Here is a 22993-nt window from a genome sequence, read left to right on the forward strand (position 1 = left end):
CTCTACAGTCATTAAAACCCCAAATGCTTTAGAATTGAATAATTAAAGTGACTTCTACAGTCATTACAAAAACGTCACTCTGAACAGAGCCTATTTTTAGACCATGATCTCAGGATGCCTTTAGCAGAAGGGTAATTCCACATTCAAATCTAGTCATATCAGGGAAAATTAACATAAAGCCTGAATGGGCTCACAACTAATAAAAATAAACGCTTTGTCTAAGCAGAGAATTTGCCAACAAAAACACTAGAAAATGAGGTAATTTTTGATGGTTTCAGAAATCTGTGATTTAGTGATTTCATAAACAACACGTATTTGTTACTAGTATTTCAAAGACATGACCATAATGCTGTTTATAGTTTGTCCCAGGATTACGCATATGGTGATCCTGGAATGGCCTTGAGAGTAACACTCAAGGACTAAGTCAGGAGACAGCCATGACTTCGCAGTGAGGAACTCACTGCCGTGACGTGGACTGTTTTCTGCCGTCTGGCAACCACACTTGCTGATCTCAGAGTTGCTCCCGGTCACTGAGTGGGGAGAGCCTGGCAGTAAGCACTCTTCAAATGTTTAAGTGGAACAAAGTATCTTACATCAAGGCGAGATCTTACATCAACTAAAGTTGTAGCCATCCCAAGGATTTATCAGATCTTTGAAACCATATGTGAGGGCCAAATGTCAAAGAGAACTCTTGTCCTATATTTTATGCTAAAGAGAATGATTAAACTTTTTTTTTCAACCAAATGGAAATCTTCATGCTATCCCAATATAGACATGTGAAATTAACAGATGTCACAGAAATAAATTTAAGATATTTTTCACTGAGTCCCCCATAATGGAAAAATATATATATATCAAGTTAAAACAGACACAAAATTATAATATTCTCTCACCTCAACTGTATAGTATTGACAATTGGTATCACTGACGATTGGATTTGGAGATCCCTCCCACCTCGAAATGCAATCCCCCCCTCTTTTTTGGAATGATTGGTGCATTAAGTTCTAAGAGAGAATAATAATTACGTTGAGTTCAGGTGTTAAAATGTACTAGGAAAAAAATCAGTTAGCACACATGCTACAATTAGCTTATCAGGAAAATGTGGGTCTTCACACTCCCGAGACCGCATAATATCGCATAGAAGTCAATGACAGAAATATTCTGATCATTGCAAATTTGAACATGCATTTAAATACAGCATTACTGTATCACAATTAACATCAGAACATTTTTTGCAACCTAAAATTAATTATGATATAAATCTCTTACATTTTTGTGGATAACTGTGAGTAAAGGTTATTAAAGTCATCTGTCACATACAACCTCCCCCCGAAATCCAAATGAATAAATAAATAAATAAATGTGCTCAGAATCAAAAGTTATCCACACGTACTGCTCAGTAAACAACAAATCCCTATGACCACCTACAGTTTATAAAATGCAGCTCTTTTTCTTAAAAAAAAAAAAAAAAAAAAAAAGCCCTTGGGGTTTCTGCCTCTCCTGACTGGTCCTCCTCTGATGGGACTTCCAGGTCTGTGATATGGACTCGCCACCGTCAGAACTCTCCCAGACCTTGTAACTATGGAATAATTTCAACTTAAGTTGAAAAGAATAACAAAGACTCCTTTCCATAAAGAGAACTATATGGATTCTCTTCAAGGAGGGGGAAAGGGAAACATGTTCTCAAAATTAATGATGATATACACCATTTTTTAAAAAAATGACGATTATCGCTGGAGGTAGCCTGAAGATGCACCTTGACTATCCTGACATTTAATGACCATTTTACAAAAGACCATTTTAACACCTGCAAGTCACAGGATTTAATCTGAAAAGAATTTGGCGGGAAAACATGCTATAACATACATTTCCACATGATTTAGCCAGAAGATGAGTAACTTGACAGTGTCAAAACTATTTCCAGGGTTTGACTGATAATTTTGCTAGAAAATGCTAGGCAACTGATCCTGTTACCTGTGTTCACTTGATCTAGTGCATTCATCACTTTAACACTGAAACTGAGCACTCAGAGTGACAAACGTAAGGAATGAGAACTGAGGCCAGGCTCACCACGGGTTGCAATGGGGCACCGGGCATCATGGCATTGGCTAGTTGCATTTGCTGGGCCAACATGGCCATGTTCTTCTGCTGAATCAAGTTATTGCGCCCATTTATCTCCAACTGCGTTTTTAAGTGTGGGGGTGGATGAAGATATTTGCAGTTCTCCCTGGAGCAACGACCCTAAAAAACAAAAGCAGAAAATGCCATCTTAAAAAAATTAAAATCCACAAATCTTAAAAAAAGTCATAATAATGCAAGCCTACCACTTGAATCTATGGGTGTTTCACACAAAGTATTGTCCAAATCACTTTATATTTCAAATAAATAATAAATTCACTCAAATACATTATCAAAATGAGGTATTAAAGACATATGGAAAAAGTTTAAAGCTTCTTCTAAAGAAGTTCCTGTACTTTAATATTAGCCCTAATATTTCTAGATCCAAGTTTAAAAATCTACAAACTGCCAAGGTAACACTAAAACATAGAATATCAAATAAAAATATTAGGCTCCTTCCATGATATTTTCTGGTTGATTTTAATAAACCCAAAAGAGTCATAAAGTTTTACCATCTATTTTTACGTATTGGGCTGTAAGGAAATGAACTTAGAGGACTCAAGGCTCACTGTATCTTCAGTAAAACGCCTTTACACATATCTCATAAAAAGTAAACTGAAAATTCCTTCTAAGCTTTATAAGACCACATATTAAAAAAGCTACAGATGAAAAGAAGAAAATTCCCAGACACTTCCACTGAAATAGAGATTAGTAAGTATAATGAAATATTGGTGAAAAATAGAGCCTTTAACCTTTCAGCGATAAACCTAGTCTCCTTCGCCCAAGAACTGTAAAACAACAGAACTAGGCATATTTACCCTCCAAAAATGTATAGTATAAAATGGAGAAACAAAGTAAGTGACTATAAAATAAGAAATGTGAATATACCTTTCTTTGGGAATGCTCCTTCTCGTTAAAATACCCACTAAGGTCTGTATTATGTAACACTGTGAGGGACTGACCCATATTATTTCAATATAATCTTGTCAAGTCATATTGATAGTAACCTATCTCAATTACTACCTTGACACTTTCTTTCACCAATAAATCTAATTAGAACTGTTTGTGAGGGTAAAAGAAAGATTTAATTGAAGCCATCAACCACCTTCTCGAGCCTTCTTTGGTTTTTCTAAGAAAAATCTATTTACCATAATTTGACCTTGTACTGTTAAATCGACTCAGGAAACTGATGTTTATGTTTGTGATAAAATCTGTCACAATTCTAATTTGAACACTCTACTTCTGGCTTGTTTTGATTAAGGTTTTTAGGAATAAGTTTACACACAGGCTAATATAGAATACTGTCTGTTAACAAGCTTTATGCCATAAAGAATTACTAATAATATTTTAAATCAGGAGGCACAGGGGACAGTAGTTCACAGCAAGGGCCGCACAGGTCTCAAGATCTGGGGTAGAGAGACTTAGCTCTCTCACTTATCAGCTGCACGGATTGCATAAAAAACTAACTTCTTTAAGCTTTGGGCTTTTCATTCATTTCAAAATTGCTGTATAACCTACACCATGGGTTCATTATGAAGATTAAAGAAGATAATGTACCGTCACACCCTAGGCACTGTGAGCACTGAGAGGCAGAGGGAAGATTAGAAGCAGCAATTACCACCACCTCCAGCACATTTTAAATTCTATATCCAGTAACAGAAAAACAAAATATCAGCAGGAAGGTAATTTCCATAGTATCTATTAGTGATGGCTATTGATAACTTCACAAGTAAAGTAACAGTTACATATCTATGACATTCTGTATGAAATCACCACGCTTGGTATCTGTTGAGATCACGAGCAAAGTATTAGTCTAAAATCATCTGGATGCAAAACAACTTGTACAAAAACAGCGCTTCGAGTCACAAGATAAACCACAGAGAATGACTGGCCAACATAAATAAACTCATGGATGACACGTGGTCTGACTCCAGGGCTGTCCAGTTGAGGTCTTATAGGGGAAACTTGCTTTTTTTTTTTTTTTTCTTCAGTACAAAGAACATCTTGGCTCTAAGAGAAATTCTGGTTCTCAATATCTCCACATCACATTTCTCACTGAAATTGGATTTACTGAAGTGCAGATAAGCAGGGTTATATCCACTTTGAGGATTCAGTTACTGTCAATTCACTGAGATCAGTTTCTATGGTTCCATAAATAGCACAGAGGCATCCCTAGGCCCTGAACCTGGCCTCGGCCACACTAGCGCTGGTCTCCCTCAGCACTTCATTCCAACGCCTCCCTTGGACAAAACCACCAAGGCCCTCCTACCTGTGAACACAGCCTGGGTGGAGATAATGAGGAAGAGAAACCACATGCAAACCACCCTGTTCTGTAACAGTGCATCTCCAAACTTTTAATAGAAACTCAGACCTTTGGTTTTCATTTTGTCTTTACTACATCTACTCAGGAAAGATGCCATTTTACCACATTTCTTTTTTTAAACCTTTTTTTCCATTTTTTTTTCAACTGAAGTATAGTCGGTATACAACGTGTTAATTTATGGTGTACAGCATAGCAATTCAGTTATACATTTCTTTTTTTTTTTTTTTTACAAGCAGAAGAAGGGTTTGGGGTTTTACAGTTACACATTTCTATATATTCCTTTTCATGTTCTTCTTCACTATAGACTATTACTAGGTATCAAATATAGTTGCATTTCTTACATAGGCTACCTTTCCATGCTCAGCTTGATTTGATTGCAACTGGAACCTTGCTTTCAAAAAAGCTATGTTCCTAAGAATCAATTGAGGATATTGTGTGGAAAAGTATGCAGACTACCAAGCCTCTCCCACAGAGTGTCCGTGGCAGTAGGGCTGGCAGCCCAGGGATCCGCATTTTAACAGTATTCTAGGTCACTCTGATTTGACAGAAAACACTACAAAATGCAAGTCTGCAAAGCCACACGAATTTTTCATTGACATGTGTGGAAAAAATAACAGACGTAGCCTCTGCAATTGATATTAGATAAACTTAGCTTCTCAGGAAGGTCAAAACTTGCTTAATGCTGACTGTGCCGCTGAATAATTGTGGTTTGACAAATAAAAAGGTCAAAAATAAGTTAGAATAAACATCCTTTTCTAGAAAACTGCCTAAAACCCTGGAGAAAACCAGCAGAGGCATCCTTTCTGTTGAGAGTTAAGGTAAATATGACACTGGTACCTTTCCAGCTTCATCCATCTCTTGAGTTCCCAGCACCGTACCTCAACAAGTATTTGCAGGATGAATAAAGGAACATTTCTTACACAATGCTTAAAGGTGAATTCTACTCTAATTCTGTGCTGGAGACCATGAAGATAATAGAATAAAAACTAGATCTAATACCAAATTTTGACTCTGAGTTGTACTAACCTAATGATGCTTTTATTCAGAGGCCAGTAATTTGAACAGACAACAAAGCTTGCCATGAAAAAGGGAGAAAACAAGGAAAGGCCTGCAGATTTCACTAGAGAGAAAGAAGATTTGTGCAGGAGTCCAATATATTTGGCATTCGAAAACTTATACAGTGACAATACATTCTAAAAATCTAAGAACAAAAATTCCGTCAGTACCTAGTGCTCACATACGCAGATTCTTGTATGGGAACTACGACTCTGAACCATCCAGAGATTTCACCTCAAGATACAATAAATTGGGCTGCTAGGGTTAATACAAAAATATAAAGCAGCTTTTGTTCAGTACTGATTGCTACACGTAGCTCCACTTACTGCCATGTAATTGCAGATTTTTATCAACCATAGCTTGGTTCGAACAGCAGCGTTGTTACTTACTTGCTGTGTGTCCCTGCAGAAGTTGGTTACATTCTCTGAGTGGTCATACCTTTTCTGTAGAACAGTAACAATACGATTGATCTCACTGGCGATGTATGAGGATTGAGCAAGATAGTGAGGCCAACCTCATACATGGCTCCTGGTATACATAACTTGCTGTCAATAAATATTAATTATTTTTCTCTCTTTGCTTAAGCTCTCAAGCTAATGACAAGTAGCAGCTGTTTCACCCTGCACCGTTATCTGTTAAAAGTACTAAAAATAATACACGTGGCAAAACTCAGTGTCAGTGCATGTCAATCATCAATAATGTAACATAAGCTTGCCCCTTAATCATCATTCTGTATTTGTCACATCCGCTAAGGAAAAATGCCATTCTAATATGCTTCTCACAGTGTTATGTTTCTGAGGTTTACTTTTGTTGACTGCACTAAAATCTTACTTTCAATAAGCTGGCCAGCTGACTAGCAGGCCACTCTAGAGAGCCTGTACCATAAATACCTTAGGCTCCATTCAAGGAGGCTTTTTATAAGTTGCCACAACACAGATTCCAAAAACATCACTGTAATGCATATATTGTATACTTTAAGGAAATGGAGAAAGTTCAATAAAATATTGACACAGAATGAGTTCACTTTGCTCTAATAATTTCTCTACATCTTTAAATTAAAAGTAATCTGTCCAAAAAAAGTAAGAACAAATTCCAAAAGCCTCTATGAGATCAACAATTTTGATCAGAGATCACCTGAGGCCAATGGAGAGCTCAAGACACCACGTCCTCAGTTTCTGAGGTTCAAACTGTTGAATTGTGAATTGAAGGACTTTCTCATTAGCCTTTGAAACTGGCACAAAGTGTGTGATTCTAACAAGGGAAGACGTACATTTAGATTAATTGTTTGAGCCTCAAAATAAATGCCTGGTTAATTTTTAAACATCAGAGTCTAATACACTGTACTTTAAAATTATTACATAGTATGGATTACCATGTATTATTACATATACTACATATCTAAAATGATACCTATGTGATGTATGTGGTGAGGTATAAATTGCAGAATAAAGATAAAACTGAATGGAACTAGAGATGGCAATTTAGAGATATAAGAAAACTATTTCTCAGCTTTTTTCAATATTTATTTAAGAATTAGCTAACAATCAAAAATAAAACATTGTACTTAGACTAAGCTGGCTAAACTTAGTAAAACAAAAAAACCCCAAAATTCTATTTGAAAACTGGAAAAAACTAATTTCCCATTTTTAATTATACTTCTTCTACCTAAAATAAAAGGAATATTGTGACTTATGAGGTCAGAATGTAAAAAGACACTTTATTAAGCTGCCAAATGGTAACTGTGTGGTAGGATTAAAATTACTGAGTCATATTTGGGTAGATTCTGGAAATAAAAGGGCAATGAAAAAATTATAAGGGTACCAGCTAATACTCAGAAGTCTTTTCCAACTTTCACTGGTAGACTATTCAACCTGCAACCATTTAGTTCAATTCTTAAAACAAAACTAATATTTCCTTTGGAACAGCTGAGATAGGCAAATGTTTTTGAAGCACTTTCTGGAGATATCCATCGCTCAGATATTGGCCAGAAACTCTGGCAAAGGAAACTGGTAGCTTCCTATTGAAAATAACTGGCTTTTGGTTGGCTTTTTTTTTTTTTTCCAGCTAAGATGGTACAAATATCTCAGAAAAATTTTGCAAAAGGGAAAAAAATTGGCAATCAAGAAATATCACTGCAGCACACTTTTCCAAAAATGTTTTTGTGGTTCTGTCATGCTGTTTAATTATCTATTCTAATGCAAGGGTGAATACATTTACATATATAATATTAATTTTAAAATTATAAGTACCTAGTGGTGAGAAATGTATGGCAGTTTAAAAGGTGATTAACTTTAAGAAAAATTATACTTCACACACACACAAATATGCATACACATGCATATATGCTCAAGCATTTTGTTTTCCTTTAGGTGAATGAATATAAGTTTAATTAGCTCTAGGAATTACAGTTTATTGGCTTTTACAAATATCAAAAATAAGTTAATTGCATCTAACACATAGGATATTGTAGCTCTTAAATGTGTATCTCCTTATGATTCACTTGTTTCCATAAAGGGCTTGTGTCTGTTTACAAGAATATACACATCCTAAAAAGAAATTCAAGGTTTCTCAGCCTCAGCTCTACTGACATGTGGGGCCGGATAAGACTTTGTTGTGGGGGCTGTTCTTGCCGTTCGTTGCAGGATGCTTAGCACCACACCTGGACTACTAGATGCCTACAACACTCCTGTCCTCGGTTACAATCATCAGAACTGTCTCTAGATACTGCCAAATGTCCCTGGGAGTCAGGGGCAACAAAGTCATCTCCAGCTGCAAGCTAACCACTGCTTAAAGCTAACGCAGTTTAATGGGGGCAATATTAGTCTGCTGAGGCCGCCATAACAAAATACCATAGACGGGTGGTTTAAGAAACACAAATGCATTTTCTCACAGTTCTGGAAGTTATAAGCCCAAGATGATGGTTCTGGCCAATTTGGTTTCCAGTAAGAGCTCTCTCTTTGGTTTGCAGACAGTCACCTTATTGTTTCCTTACATGGCCTTTCCTTGGTGCGTGCACAGAGAGAGAGAGAAAGCTCACTGATGTCTCTTACAAAGACTCCAATCCCATCAGATCAGGGCCTCACACTCAGAATGTTAACCTTAACTACTTTAACCTTAATTATCTCCTTAGAGGCCCCATCTCCCCATATAGCCACATCAGAGACAGGGCTTCAACATATGAATTTCAGGGGGACACAAACATTCAGTCAGTAAAAGGGGCACACATAATTTAACAACTGCCAACCTAAAGTTATTTGTAAATAGCTTTAAATATTTTCATGTACCATTTAAATGTAAACACATTTAAGTTCTGGGAATTTCCTCAAGCATAAGATAACGGATTTGTACTATAAAACCTAAACTCTGAAGTGGGAGGTTGACCAGTTATTCCTTTTAATTTTGCCAAATTCTAACAGCTGCTGCTTCTGAAAAGTTTCAAGGTATGAATATGTTAGTTTCAATATTTGTTTGCTGAAAAGCAAATAAAGACTGTGTCGTATCAAAGACTAAACAATTAAATTCCAAAATCCTATCGATAGCTCTATTCACTTGTTAACGAGAATACTGAAGATGCTGACTTTTCTTCCCAAAAGGCAAGCAACACTTTCTTGATTTTACTTCCCTACAGAAAGTTGTTTCAGGATAACTAAAAGTTAGACATGTATACTGAGAAAGATAAATTAAGGAGTCAGAGAACCCAGAAGAATAAAGTTCTCTGAATGCCAACTGCAATTCTGCTGGACCCATTGCATAGCACTGTTTTCAGTCACGTGTAGATGTGTCCACGTGCCTGTATGTAATGATGCATATAAACACACACACATGTTCACCCCAAATGTATACCTGTATCTCAACAGCAGCATATGTATTGCAAACTTAGACTCTGCTTTTGTTGCAAATTTAAGAAACCTACGATACAGGACTAAAATGTTTATTTCATGTTTTATTTGAAAAAACACATAAGGATTTGTAGAAAGCTATGGAATAAAACCCAAAGGGACACTGGACTCGTTTGGCAGAAATTGCTAAAGTAGTCAAAACAGACACCTTCATTTTTCCCCTTTGACAGTCTCCATGGAGACTTCACAGATTTGATGTTATTGTTTGTTTGTTTTGTTTTGTTTTACAAATAGTATTCTATACTATACGGTAAGCCAGCTGACCCTTGAACAACACAGGGGGTGGCAAGGGGAGAGGGGGTGGGTGAAGGGTGTTAGGGACACCGACTCTGCACAGCTCAAAATTGGCACAGAACATTATAGCAGGCCCTTCTTTGGGGCAGTTGAATCTGCAGATTCAACAAGACAACAAGAGCTGGGAGAATTTTCCCCTAGCAGTACGAGAAAATAGAAGCAGACATTTATAAATGTCTTTTCACTGAAATAGTCCCAATTTCCTTATATTACTTTACTACAGATCTAAAGTGTTTTCAAGTGAAATACAATGTAACACAAATTTGGATTTTTTTCCCCCTTTTCCTGATCCCATAAAAAGTTCATATTCAGAACTGTGGCTTAACGATTACTGAGACTGTCAGTAAAAGAAAGGAAAGGAAAGGAAAGTACAGACACACACATGCACAATCCTACACACAATCTATTCAGCCTAAATCTGTAATTATGCCATGGTCTGAAGGTTTGTAAAAGAATGTGGCAGACTCTGTTTCAGGGGCATTAAACTTTCTCTCATCCAAGCCTAATCTGATCTTAGGGTAGCGATTTTAGGTTAGACTTTTCTAGCTATTTAAAGAGGCCTCTCCAGTATTCAGATGTTCTAGGCACTATTTTAAAGAGCATTCCTAAGTTTGACGATGAAGATTCTTGGACATGAAAACCAATAGTGACATTTACAACATCCCAAAATACCCTCAATGCTGACGCAACAGCAGCGCACTCTAACTCAAACATCGGGATACTATGACTTTTTTCCCAGAGAACTAAGGCGTTTTAATTGCACAACTCCCATTAATCATCTTGGAAATGGCATCCCTGAAACTCTACACATCTAGGTAAGTGTTATGTAATGCATGGAAGTCTGGTTAGCCACTGCTTGAGGAGGAGGTGGAGAGAGGGGGAAACGGCAACAAATCACACACACGTTCTTGTTACAAAAATACCCTCCTTTCTCCAGCAGCTTTTGTCTGAGAGAGATCAGATATACATACAACTGTGACAGCAACAGTTATATCAGCACACAATTTTAGCTGCGAGTCATCTGAAGAAATCTTAGCCTCCTCAGAGGGGGCCTACAAGGATCTTATATTTAGAGTTGCTTTTGATGGGATGCTGTAAGCAGAGACAGTCTTCACTTCCCTACCCCACAGAATCCCACAAAAGTGGGTAGCCATCGACAAAGCGCTGTAAAGGGTGTAGCTGGCACCTACTGTCGGCCACTATTCCACAGTCTTCCTGGGCTCCAAAGACGGGTCTGGCCAGCATCCCTGAGCCAAACCAGAGTCTCCATGACCTTGTGAAAGCCCAGTGACATTTGGTGGGTGCCAGCATCATTAAACAGTCCAACATTCGTTGGCTGCTTTTTTATAGGATCATAAAATTGGAAATGCCAGATCACTATGTTTCTATTCTTTTTTTTCAATTGCTTCATTATTTTTTCGGTACAGCAACTGTCAGACTTCTAAACTGTCTGTAGCAGAAACACTTCCGAAGTTTTATGGCATCCAAATCAGACACTCTTCAATTCTGGCTAATAATTAAAAGCCCCCAACATTTACATAATAAAATTTAGAGCTCTATTTGTAGCGCATGCCTTTCAATTGAGAAATACAAAATGTTTTACAAATAGTACCCAATTCATCATCGTTCCATTATTAGGTGCATTACAGCATGAGCGTCTCTATTATACTTCATAGAGCTTTCCAGAAGGTAAGAAGGAGGTAAACTTCTTAAGTCAAATGTACATAATTTTTTCCTTAACAATCTGTTGGAAGACTTGTTTAAGCAGTTCTTTATAGACCTATTCCAGCTCTTGGTGCACTGATTAAGCAAAAGCTCTCCATCCACAAATACCCCTCCGAAGGGGAGAGAGAAGGGTCTTTGCCCAAGGACACGTAACTGAACCCAGACAGTCTACCTGCAGAGTTGGTTCTCCTCCTCATTCTGCAGGAGGTAGGCATTCATACTTAGAACCACTTGGTCATCTTTATGGGTGTATGTTATTTTTTTTTAACATTTTTTGGGGGGGGGTAATTAGGTTTATTTATTTTATTTTTGGAGGAGGTACTGGGGATTGAACTTAGGACCTCTTGCATGCTAAGCATGCAGCTCTATTGCTTGAGCTATACCCACCCCCCCTATGTTTTTCTAATCATTGCTCATACTAAACATAGATGACTTCAACCAAAATAGGTCAGAACCAAACGGATACTTCAACCCCCTTGAGTTCTACAAAGGAAGAGATATTTCACAATACAAGCAACTAATTTTGGAGAAGACTAATCCACATAGTATTTCCAAAGTGTAATGGAAAAACATTTAGATTCTCTTTTAAATTTTCAGTTTCTCTGTCATTCTTTTTTTTTTTTTCTCCCTCAGCAGGACCTGCACTATAGGATCAATGGCAGAAAATAAAATAATTGAGCACCAAATTAAATTTTGCTTCACATCAGCCATGCCAACAAGAGTCCTAGTGAGGCATGAGGGTCTTAATATATCTATGGATTCCACGGACCTGGCCTCTGTGATTTGGATATACCACAAGTAAAGAAAAGGTGGTTGTACATAGAAAAGAGAATATATTGTATATATTAACATGAAAAATATAAAGTTAGACAATAATATAGAGAGGATGGTAGGCTTTAAGTCTTTTAATTAGTAATATAAAGGAAACTAAAGGAAATCAAAGAGGTAAAACACTTTGGTGAAGTCAGTTCAAGAATGATAACAGACACCATTACTTTGTATTTACATGAAGCATTTGTTATATTTGTACCTTCTAGATCCTACATATGCCTACAAATATAGGAAAGTAAACTGTTTTTACATATCTAAGATGATAACATTTATTTTTAGTTATGATAAACTTTAAAGTCTAATGTTATGCAATGTTTTCAGTCTCGTTTCAATATTTCCATTGTAAATCTTCCATCAAAGCCCACTAGATGGGAGAGTGCATATTATGCATGTGACTAGTGCTTAAATAATTTTCTAAACTGTAACAGATGTCCGAAACTTTGTCAGTTTTATGTAGAAATTACTACATCACACTGCTCTCCAGTCTCTTAGAGACATCACTCACTTTGCCAAATAACAGAGACCCTTCCTTTCCCCCAATTTTTCACTCAGACTCCTCCATAAGCCTCTGGGATTCCCTAACTTAAAACAAATGTGGTTACTTTCTGATCTCACAGATTCTGCCTCAAGTCCAGCCATTAAATGCTACTGCCTCATGTAAACAACAATGACAGAGCACGAAGAAAAGGTGAGGTGACAAAGGTCCTCACCACTGCTGACCACTGTCTCCTTCAGACAGATCCACTTTGTACTTGAACAAAATGTGCTCAATGCCTCTGGCTCTGTCCCTGTAGGGAAAGTGCTCCCCTCCCCCACACCCCCATGACAATTTGCTAAAATTGTGCAGAGCCATCAGCTCTCTCTCAGACTTCAGGTTGCCGCGAGGAGAAAGACAATTGGCTCCCGGACCCAGAACACGTCTCTATTGGATGCTGACTGCAGCAGCATAGGTGGTAAGGGTGAAAAAAAATCTCTTAAAGTGAAAAAGCAGCATCACAACCCAGGTTATCTGAGACTGTCTCCTCCTCGGCCCCTTCCCCCATCCTCAGAGACTTCCACCAGCTAGCTTTTTCAAGGCAGGTCCCCAAACGTCTAAAAGAATAACAGCCAGCAGCAGTTACTTAAAAATTATCGCTGGGACTACAACTGGAAAAGTCTCAGAGTTTTCAGAAGGAATTCCCTCTATTTCTAGTATCTCTGAATAACTTTTTGAAAAATATTCCATTTTAATAATAAAGAAAAGGAGATGACTACGAACTGTGGAACTCTTATAAAAACATCTCTAAGATGTGCCTCTGAGGCAGAAGGTTAGTGAAGTCATGACTCAAACACAGGCACTGGACAAGCTTCATCATTACAAGGTGCTCTGTACTAAACAGCAATCAGAGACCGCGGAGCATGTCTTACGTGCTTGCTGAAGATGAAAAGTATGGAGATGTTGGGCCGCACAGGAGCGTCAGCCATGGCAACACTGTTTTATAATAAGCCAGAATGTGAACGTAAGAGGGAAAGGCACAGGCAGCTGTCACATGATGTTTTTCTCTTGCGATCGTATCAGATACATTTAGGCTGAAAGCCTGGATCTGCTAAACACCAGGCTTGGGTGCATTAAGTGAGTAAAGCAACGTACCTGTGAATTTTACACCCTTTACCTCTGGCTAAAGCAGGTGTCTGCTAGTAGACACAATTGTTGTACCTTCCTTGGCATTCTGTACATGGCTCCCTCCCCACAGGGTCCCAGGGCTTCACTGCCTGCTCACTACAGGTCTTCCTCCCATGCCGACCACCTCCTGAAGGGGGTGGCTGCCTCAACCTTATGCCCACAGCCCCACCCAGCTCCACAAGCCCAATAAACGTTTGCGAAATGAATGAGTCCCAATCGTATTTCAGAATGTCGGATATTCTGTTCAGTTCAGTAGTTCTCAAACTTCCCTCCTGCATTCTCGCTTGGACCTCTGTCAACTCACACACTGCGGGCCCATTTTCTCTCAATTCATTGTATTTCCCTTCTCCCCTAGTCTCCTGCCATTTGCTCCTTTTTCTGGTAACTTCTAACGACCATCATCCAACCACGACTTGGTACTCTGCTCCAACGCAAGTAAGAAAATGGCCACTTGCTGGCTTCACCTGTGCCCTGAGCGTGTGAGCTCCTCCTCCTCAGGCCTGGGTGATCTGCACACAGGAACTGTGCCAGGACTTGACGTAAAAAAGCCGCAGAGCCCCAGCTCACTGTTCAGATCACATCACCTCGAGTCATCAAAGTTGTCTGTTCCAATGCCAACTCTGATATTGATTAGCAGTGAGGCTTTGGGTTAATTACTCAGCCTCAAGCAACTTCAACGTCCTCTTCTACACAAACGGAGATGAGAATACCATCCCAGGGATGGTGTGACGCTGAGGTGAGAGCATGACGGCCCTCAGCCACGCTGAGGCAGGTAGTGGGCGGGCAGCACCGGGTCTGCTCCCTCCCCTAGCACAGCCTTCACCTCCCTGCCACCGTGCAGCCCCACTTCCATTTCTGGTTATCCTTGAAGGCATCTTTCTCCTTTGCCTTCAACCCCAGCAGTGAGACTCCATCAGCTCACAGTCAAGTTAGAATCTCTTTTAATGAACTAATTCACACAAAGCCTCTAGGGGCCGAGGATGGCAAATTTACAGTCCAGAGGGAAAAAAACACTTATCCAGGAGCCAGGGACCCCTGGGCTCACGGAGGCTCTCTCACCCACCAGCTCTGCAGCCTGACGCAGGTGCTCAACCTCCCAGCCCAGACAGCGCCTTCCTTTGTGACACCATACCCAAGTAACGGGACTCCTGAGGGGCTATGAGAAAGCTTTCCCGGTGCCCAAAGGCAGGATCAACCAATGCTCATTTCTCTTTTCATTAGGAGACTGGGCATCTGTATTTTAAAAGTGGCGGCTACTAAATGGGAATCATTTTCCTGGGTTAAACTGGATGATGAGAGGGGCCCCCTTCACATGTCACTTTCTGTGGACATTTTCTCTTTCCCTTTCTCTTCCTTCCCCCTCTTTAACTTTCTTGCCAGGTAGGAGAAACTCATGCTGGTGAATTCAGCACCTGTCAGATTGTATTACAGATAATTTCTACAAGTCTGTCTGTCCTTCGAGATTAAGAACTTGCTAAAGACAGGATGAAATCTAACTTAGCAACCTCAGCATTTTTAGTAAATATTTGCAGAATGAATAAGCAATTTCGGAGACAGGAGGGCATTTCCAGTACCCCTATCACACCACTGAGAGAACACTGTAAGGCTGAAGCCAGTGGTCCTTAATCATGGCTGTACATTATAAATTAAAAATTCTTATACCTAGCCTCCACCCCCAGAAATTCTGATTTAATTGACCTTGGCTGCGTCCCAGGAAAGCTCTCAGACAATGTGAATGACTGCTACTCTGAGGACCACTGATTAGTCTCTATATACTAACACACATTCTCATTTACACATCAATCACAACCCTTTCCGTGGTTCTTTTAAACCCCTTGTTTGCCAGTGACTTCAAGATAACCGCTAATGTTACCTGTCAGCTAACTGATCCTTCTTGCTTCTAAACTGTCTGTCTCTTCACAGCTCCTTCCCCAGACAGTGGGAGAAAGGGCGCTGGGGCAGGGAGTGGCGTGAAAACAGCTACTGCCCTTTGTTCCCTTGGGCATAGGTCTCGGGCACACACACAGACACAGGCGAAAGGGAGAGCAGAACGGGACAAGGGATTCACTGTCTCCTAATCTAACCTAGAAAGTAAGCTAGATGACGGGATGAATGGAGGAGGCAAAAAAAGTAAAAGAAAATAAATAAAGAAGTGATCCTGCCTTGAATGTGCTTTACAACAAATCTTAGTATCGTCCAGAATAACTCATTTACACATTTATTCACCAACCATGTGGTGAGACCGCGCACGTGCTGAGGGCTGTAGGGCAGCGGACACCCGAAATGAATCGGACACGTGTTCTTCGAAGGGAAATACGGCACGCACGCAAACAGCTGGAATACACAGACAGAAGACAAAGAGGGTCACAAGGGACACGCAGATACAGAGCTCTTACAGTTTGAAGGAAAAAGAGAACATTTCCATTTAGAAAAATCAGACCGTAGCTTTGAATAAGAGGTAGAATTTATACATGATGAGTTAGAATTCTAAGATATCCAGGTAGAGGAAATAACATAATTGGAAACATCAATGACAAGAAACAAGTATGTAATAAGAGCCATGGAAATAAGTTTGAAAAGCAGGTTGAATCTAGCTTGGGGAGTTTAAAAACCTAGTTATAGATTGTCTGCTTCCTTCTGCAGGCCAGCGAGAGCCACTGAAGGGGGCCGGGAAGACATTTGCAAAGCTGTGTTTCATGAATTGGTCAGACAGGAGCTCCAGAGGGGACATCAATTAAGCAATGATGTTAATGGTCCAGGCAAGAGCTAACACAGACCTGATCCTTTTCCAGCTCATCATTCCCGATCCCTTGATCCCGCGTTTTCACAACCTTCCGCCCTTCTCTTCTACTGCACACTCACCTGCACTCTCTCTGCCGGCCCCCGGCCCCCTCCTCAGTCATACTAAACTAAACTACGTTCAGTCCCTTGTACAAGATATCACTTTGTCCAGGCAGATCCAGCTATTCGAAAATACTGCGTCCCCACTCCTTCTTGTTTGGCCTGGCTAATTTCCAGTCAGTTAGTCCCCAGTTAAATGTCACCACCCCCAAGAAGTTTTCTTTAAACTTCAAGTCTGCTTAATGCTCATTTAGCTGGTTCCAGAGCATTCATTACACTTTATCATAATTGCTTGTCAGTTGCTTATTTCCTTTACTAGACCAGGAATGACGGTAAAGATCACGACTGTTTATTTCCCAGTTGTATTCCCAAAACAAGAACAGCTAGACTAGTGGCAGGCTCATAACGGGTGTTGACTAACGGAATGAGCAAACAGATAAAGGAGTCTTATGCAGCAGAATGTATATTAAGTCATTTACATATAATACATGTACAGTAGACATATAATATGCATACAGATATATTAACTGTATGTCTGACTTCTAAAATACACCTAGAGCAGTGCTTGCTCAAAACCTAGTAATGTTTTGAAAATGTACTTATTGATTTGTATTTATTGACTAACTGCCACATTAAGCTTGATTATTTTCCAATTTCTTGCAACTTAATAGCAACTTTCTGCTTCAATAAGTAGTCCATTATTCTATGCTTTATTGTTTCCTTCATACCAAGATAAAAACTGGGCTCCACACTACAGCCACATCAGAAAAGAGCAAATTAAATTAATTAATTAATTAAAAAATAAAAGAATTTCTTAATTAAAAAAAAAAAAGAGCAGTTACTGTAATTTGGATTGCTCAGATTAGAAAATGTTACTTAGAAGTGTCAATATGGTAGGTAGCTTGGCAAAAATTCTTAAAAGCATTGCTCAAGGGATAACCAATAAAATGAAACTAAAAAAAATTTTTTCCTGTTGTAATATTTTGTTGTTAGAATAACCACTTTACATTTTTCCTGTTTTCACAAAAACCAAAAGCAATAAAAAGCAAAGTTCACGTTTGCCTCATTTTATTCTACTAGTAGCCGATATTGATCATTTTCATGTATGTTTTCTGAATGTGACACATTCCTTTACAATATTTGAAAATAATAATCTTACGAACCACTCTAAGAGAATCCTATAATATCATGAAATCAAACGTGAAAGGCCCTTTTAAAAATTAAAACAAATCAGGCTAAATTGGTGTAGTCAATACACTAACATGAAAAAATACGAATCAGGATATAAGCCTACTTTCTAAAAATTCTTCCAAACTATTTCAGTGAATCTAATGTGATTAAGTTCCAAATTATCCAACAGATATAAAGTCTCCACATGCATATATTTTTAGCTATTTCTGAAATTATGCTTGCTTTGTTTTGTTTCCTTGTTAACACTTGTATCTGTAAGTCAAGACTAATTTCAAATTTTATTTAAAAAGCTGTGGTTTCTGATTTACAGTAAATTTCTCTTGCACTGTAAGTGGGGCAACTATTTTTGGTTCAATTGTTTTGATTTTGTTTTGTTTTGTTTTTAAATAAATCGTGGTCTGAAAAGTACCATTTAGTAAAGAAGTTTGTTTTTTATAATAATCTCTGGAAGAGAAGAAAAGTGGCTGATAATCAAACGGACTGATTATGCAAACGAAAAGTAATTCCTTCTAAAACCAGTATGCAGAGTTATAAACTGCCAGGGTTTTGCTAAAGTATACTGGCTTACATGGGGCAGGGGGGCAGGTCCCCCCACTCACGCAAGTGAGTCAGTGAGATTACCGGAGCACATATAACACACAGCAGGGGAAGATTTATAATGTGTTAGTCAACGAGGTTATTTTGGGGAAAGATTAAACAGAGTACCATGAAAAGACCAGGAAATATTTTAAATAGAGTCAAGTAAAAGTTTACAAATTATCAATAGCCTTATTTTTTATGCTTAAAATATGTTATCAATCATTTGAGTCCGAGCAGGTTGCAAAATGCCAATGTCCCATCTCCCAGATATCTTCTGAAGCTGGGGACCTTTCAGATGACATCACCCATTTTTAACAGCACATGTAACAGTCCTGCCAACTCACTGTTTATTGTGGGTATACTTTCTGTCATGTTTCCAATAATATATTTAAACACATGCCATACCCACTGAGTTTCTCTTTAGTATATTTCTGAGTCCACTATATAAAAATATTTGTTAATTTCACAATAGACCATTTCTTATACCTCATTTTTCATGAATAAAATACTCTGCTCACACAAATGAACAGATGGTTCATTAAAACAAACATATAACTCCCAAACTTTCTTTTTGAGAATTTTAATATATGTGTCTCTTTTACCTGATTCCCTATCAAAAAAAGAAAAGAAAAGGCAGGATGGGGCAGACCATAAATCATCACATAGGGTATATTTTAGAAAGTAAATGCCATGAAGTGTACTGTGACACCAAGGGGGACAAGTGCGGAGGGAAACAGCCCGGGAGCGAGGCACTGTCACAAACATTTTCAGTCAGCCTCACAATGACCATATTGATAACTGGCATTAACTTCATTACACTGATTTGGAAATGAAGGTCCAGAGAGGTTAAATGACTTGCCCAAGATGATAGAGGTAGTGAATCAAGTCTAAGTCTCAAATCCAGCTCTGATACCAAGACTGAGGATTCTGTCCTCCGTAACGCTTCTCAGGAATCCAAGGAGCCAGGGAGGCCCTCCCAGGTGGAAGGGCAGCAAGTCCCACCACACAGGTGGGAACCTCAGGCTGCTTGACAGACAGGAGTAAGCCAGACCGGCTGCAACAAAGGCTGTGTCCAGGACAAGTTCAGAGAGTTAAGGTGAGGTATGTGGAAGTAACTCAAATGCCTGGTTGAGAAATCTGCATAAGCAAAGATATCCATCCCCTGAGTGCCTTTGCTGAGGCCTGCCTGAATTGCAGGAAGACACTGCACAGTGAAGATTGCCTAAGTCCTAAGGATATAGAAAGACTGCACTAAGTTCAAGTGTGGTGACTGTTCATCTAGTTATATGGTTCCTAAAGACACAAGACAGAACAGTTGCACTAAACGGTTCACGTGGGTCAGCACTCACACAAATGTCCTCCGTGAAATTTATTACATTACAAAACGGCAGAGAAGAGAAACTAGACCTAAATGATAATCAGGACTGTTATTTGATATTTGAGCTTAAGGTAATTTATATTACCCTATGAAGAAATGAAAATGTATCTAGTCATTCTGTTAAACCTGAAACAATAAGATATTTGCTTTGCAATCTTAAATTTATAAAAATAAAAACATTTCCCATAAAATAAAAACTACTTATCCATTTTTAAAAACAAATTATGAGCATAGTAGTTAAATACAGGGTAAAGAAATTAACTATGGATGATGAGGAGGGAAAAAAATTACCATTTATTGTCTATGCCTTTCCAGACAGAACAGTGAACATAATCTATTCAACTGAAGCCCTCCCCGAGCCAGGCTCCACCTGACACTGCCCCTGTTTATTCTCCTCACAGCCCTGGTCACACCTGCAACGATGCTGCTTATTTATGTGCTCACTGCCCGACAGACTGCACGAGGGATGTAAGATCCATGAACGTGGGGCCTCGCTTCCCCTAGCTTGGAGTGAGCCAGAGTGTTGAATAAAGGAAAGAACGGATCTCACATAATCCTCCCAACAATTCTGGGATGGGGAATACTGAGAACACCGTGCCCCTCCCCCTTTGCAGACGAGGATTCAGTGATTCTGTGAAGTTAAGTCACTTGTACAAAGTCACAGAACAATTAAAGTGATGGATATGTACTGTATAAACAAATTTGGCAGGCTATGTTTAGAACTAAAATAATATCAAGTTGAAATTCAAATAGCCAGTGGTGTTTACAATGCAGCCCCCCCCCCCAAAAACCAAAAACAAAAACAAAAACCCCTCTAGAGGACTCCTTTCATTGTATATAAGCACCGAGTCAGTCAGACAGACTTCTCAGAGCTGTCACCACATTACACATTTAGTTATACTATGGATTTCACACGAATTGATATGACATTTTGCAAGTCATAAACAAAGTTGCCTATGTTACCCTTTGGGAAAAACTCAATTTTGCTCCAAAGTATTTGTGTTGCCACTATAAAGGTCTCAGTGTGGTTCTCACTTTGGAGGAAATTGTGAAGAAAATCTAGCCGATAATCTTGGTTTTAAAAGCTGTAGGTTCATCTTGGAAAACCATGTAGGATGAACTGAATGTCAGTGATAAAAAAAACAGATTCATACTAAATTGGTTACTCTCAATAACTGTTTGAAAAGCTCTATAAATTAGACACCATTTTTCAGTGAGATTCTTAGAAAAAATTATTTAAAACAATTTTATACCTCCTACTAAAAGTGATAATATCTATGAGGGCTGAGAAAGAAATGACTCCTCTGAGAAAACAATTTCTACAAAGAACTGGGGAACTACGTATAACATTCAAATTCACTCTGCCAACCACTGCACATACACAGGAAAGAAGAAACTGTATCCACAGTTTTGCTAATATCCTTTTTTAACATCTATCTATTAATAAATATATATTGTGTATCTATTAGCTTATCATCATGCTGGATAATACAGGATAGAGAAAGAAATAAAAAATGGAACTCTAATTAGTAAAGAGAGCTGGATATAGGAGACATGGGTGGGAAACAACCTTAAGAAGAGACATAAAGTTGGGCTAACATGGTCGAAGGTTCTTCTCTCGGACCTGACAGGATGCGCGCTCCAGTCTACCACTCATTCTCTTGAGGAGGTAAGTCGGTGGCTTTCTTACCTACTAGGTCACGAGGGTTCCAGGGTTCTAGCTCGTTGCTGCCATTTTGTGGCAGTTCACATCCGGCAAGTGAAAGGGTTGGAATTACGGTGCCCATTAAATGTACTCTGGGACCTGGGATCAGTCTTGAACATCAAAATATCCCCTAGGAAAGATTCTAGCTGCAAGATAATTTGTGATTCTAACCTGCGTAACAGATTTAAAAGCTATCCAATGACCGTGAGCTCCTTCCATGTGAATTCTAGTGGGAACACAAGAGTGTTGCTTTCCAGGATCTCAGAGCTCTGCAGGCACACGTGGAGAAGGGATTTGAGGGAGAGAGGATGCAAGACAGGGAGACAGACCAGTACGTGTCAGGTGGGGAGAACAGGGATGTTTATGTACAGGAGTTCTGTTAACTCCCTGCGGCATCTGGGCAAGAGATTGTGGGCTCCTTTTAGAAGCTACCTCGAAGAGTTAAGGCAGAACCACTCTAGACACTTAGGATCTAAGGGAATCAATTGTATATTGCATTAAAATGCTGGAAAATTCAACAGGCCATCTGCACAGGCATGTTTCCTGTTAAAAACAGAAAAAGGGGCTTTGGGATTTTCTACTCAGATGAGTTCTCAGGAATATTTTTGCATCTTTTATGAAGTTTCCCTTACATTACTGCAAAAAGTGGGAGTAGCTACCTTTCATAAGAACGTGCGGGTATTGGCAAGGTACGGAAATATCCTGAAAGGCTGCTTTTATAATGTATGTTCCTTCTTCATGTGTATCTTTCCCACCCCAAGATGATGGCTCACCCAATTACGGCTATTACATAATTGTGCCAAATATAGAAAAGGATTTGTTAAGAAGAAACTCTAAAGGAGAGATACATTATTCAAAAATTAAACATGAACGCTTTGAATGTTTTGTTCTCGTTGCTACTTAACAAAGGCAGAATTTCTGGGGCAGTTGTTTACTCAAAGAGGCAGAAGTAGGAGAAGTATGCCAATTTTCAAAAGCATTCCATTCATTTTTTGAGTTTTGACATAGCACATAAAATGTAAATATGTACAGAAAGCTCGCTCTGTTGAACTCTGCCCCCATTACCACCACTAAAATGGGTCTCATGTCAATTTTAGCTCTCAATTTTTATCTCAGAAAGATGCTCAGAAATTTTTAATAGAAGTATTATGTAACAATAAGAAGTGAACTGCATATTAATATGGATACAACGTTACCCAAGTATTTAAAAAAACAAAAAGCCCATCTTTAGGGACCACTTGTTGATATTTCTGTTCATGGTTCATTATATGAAGAGAAAAGAATGCCATTATTTGCTATTTATAAATCTCAACTGCCTCTCCATAATATAAACTTTTTTTTCTTTTACAAAATGACAGGACTTAATGATGCTCCCTGTATTCATAACCCA

The 22993-nt window shown here is 38.8% G+C and overlaps 1 protein-coding gene across 24 annotated transcripts in view; it reads right to left on the minus strand.

The window, feature by feature from the left end:
• Positions 1–22993, minus strand: part of MBNL1 (muscleblind like splicing regulator 1) — a 190384-nt gene that overhangs the window by 37539 nt on the left and 129852 nt on the right. For 19 of the 24 annotated variants that reach the window (XR_012508973.1, XR_012508974.1, XM_045514468.2 and 16 more), the window contains 2 exons: positions 2071–2241; positions 894–1004 (listed from right to left, as the gene is read on the minus strand). Coding sequence is in view for 22 of the 24 variants with exons in the window: in XM_045514468.2 (XP_045370424.1) it covers positions 894–1004; positions 2071–2241 (282 nt within the window). In the remaining 2 variants the exon portion in view is untranslated. The remainder of the gene's footprint in view (positions 1–893; positions 1005–2070; positions 2242–22993) is intronic. The other 5 variants (XM_045514484.2, XM_010952008.3, XM_010952006.3 and 2 more) reach the window with 1 other exon arrangement.

This window comes from Camelus bactrianus, chromosome 1 (assembly GCF_048773025.1).
Source record: "Camelus bactrianus isolate YW-2024 breed Bactrian camel chromosome 1, ASM4877302v1, whole genome shotgun sequence".
Classification (NCBI taxonomy): domain Eukaryota; kingdom Metazoa; phylum Chordata; class Mammalia; order Artiodactyla; family Camelidae; genus Camelus; species Camelus bactrianus.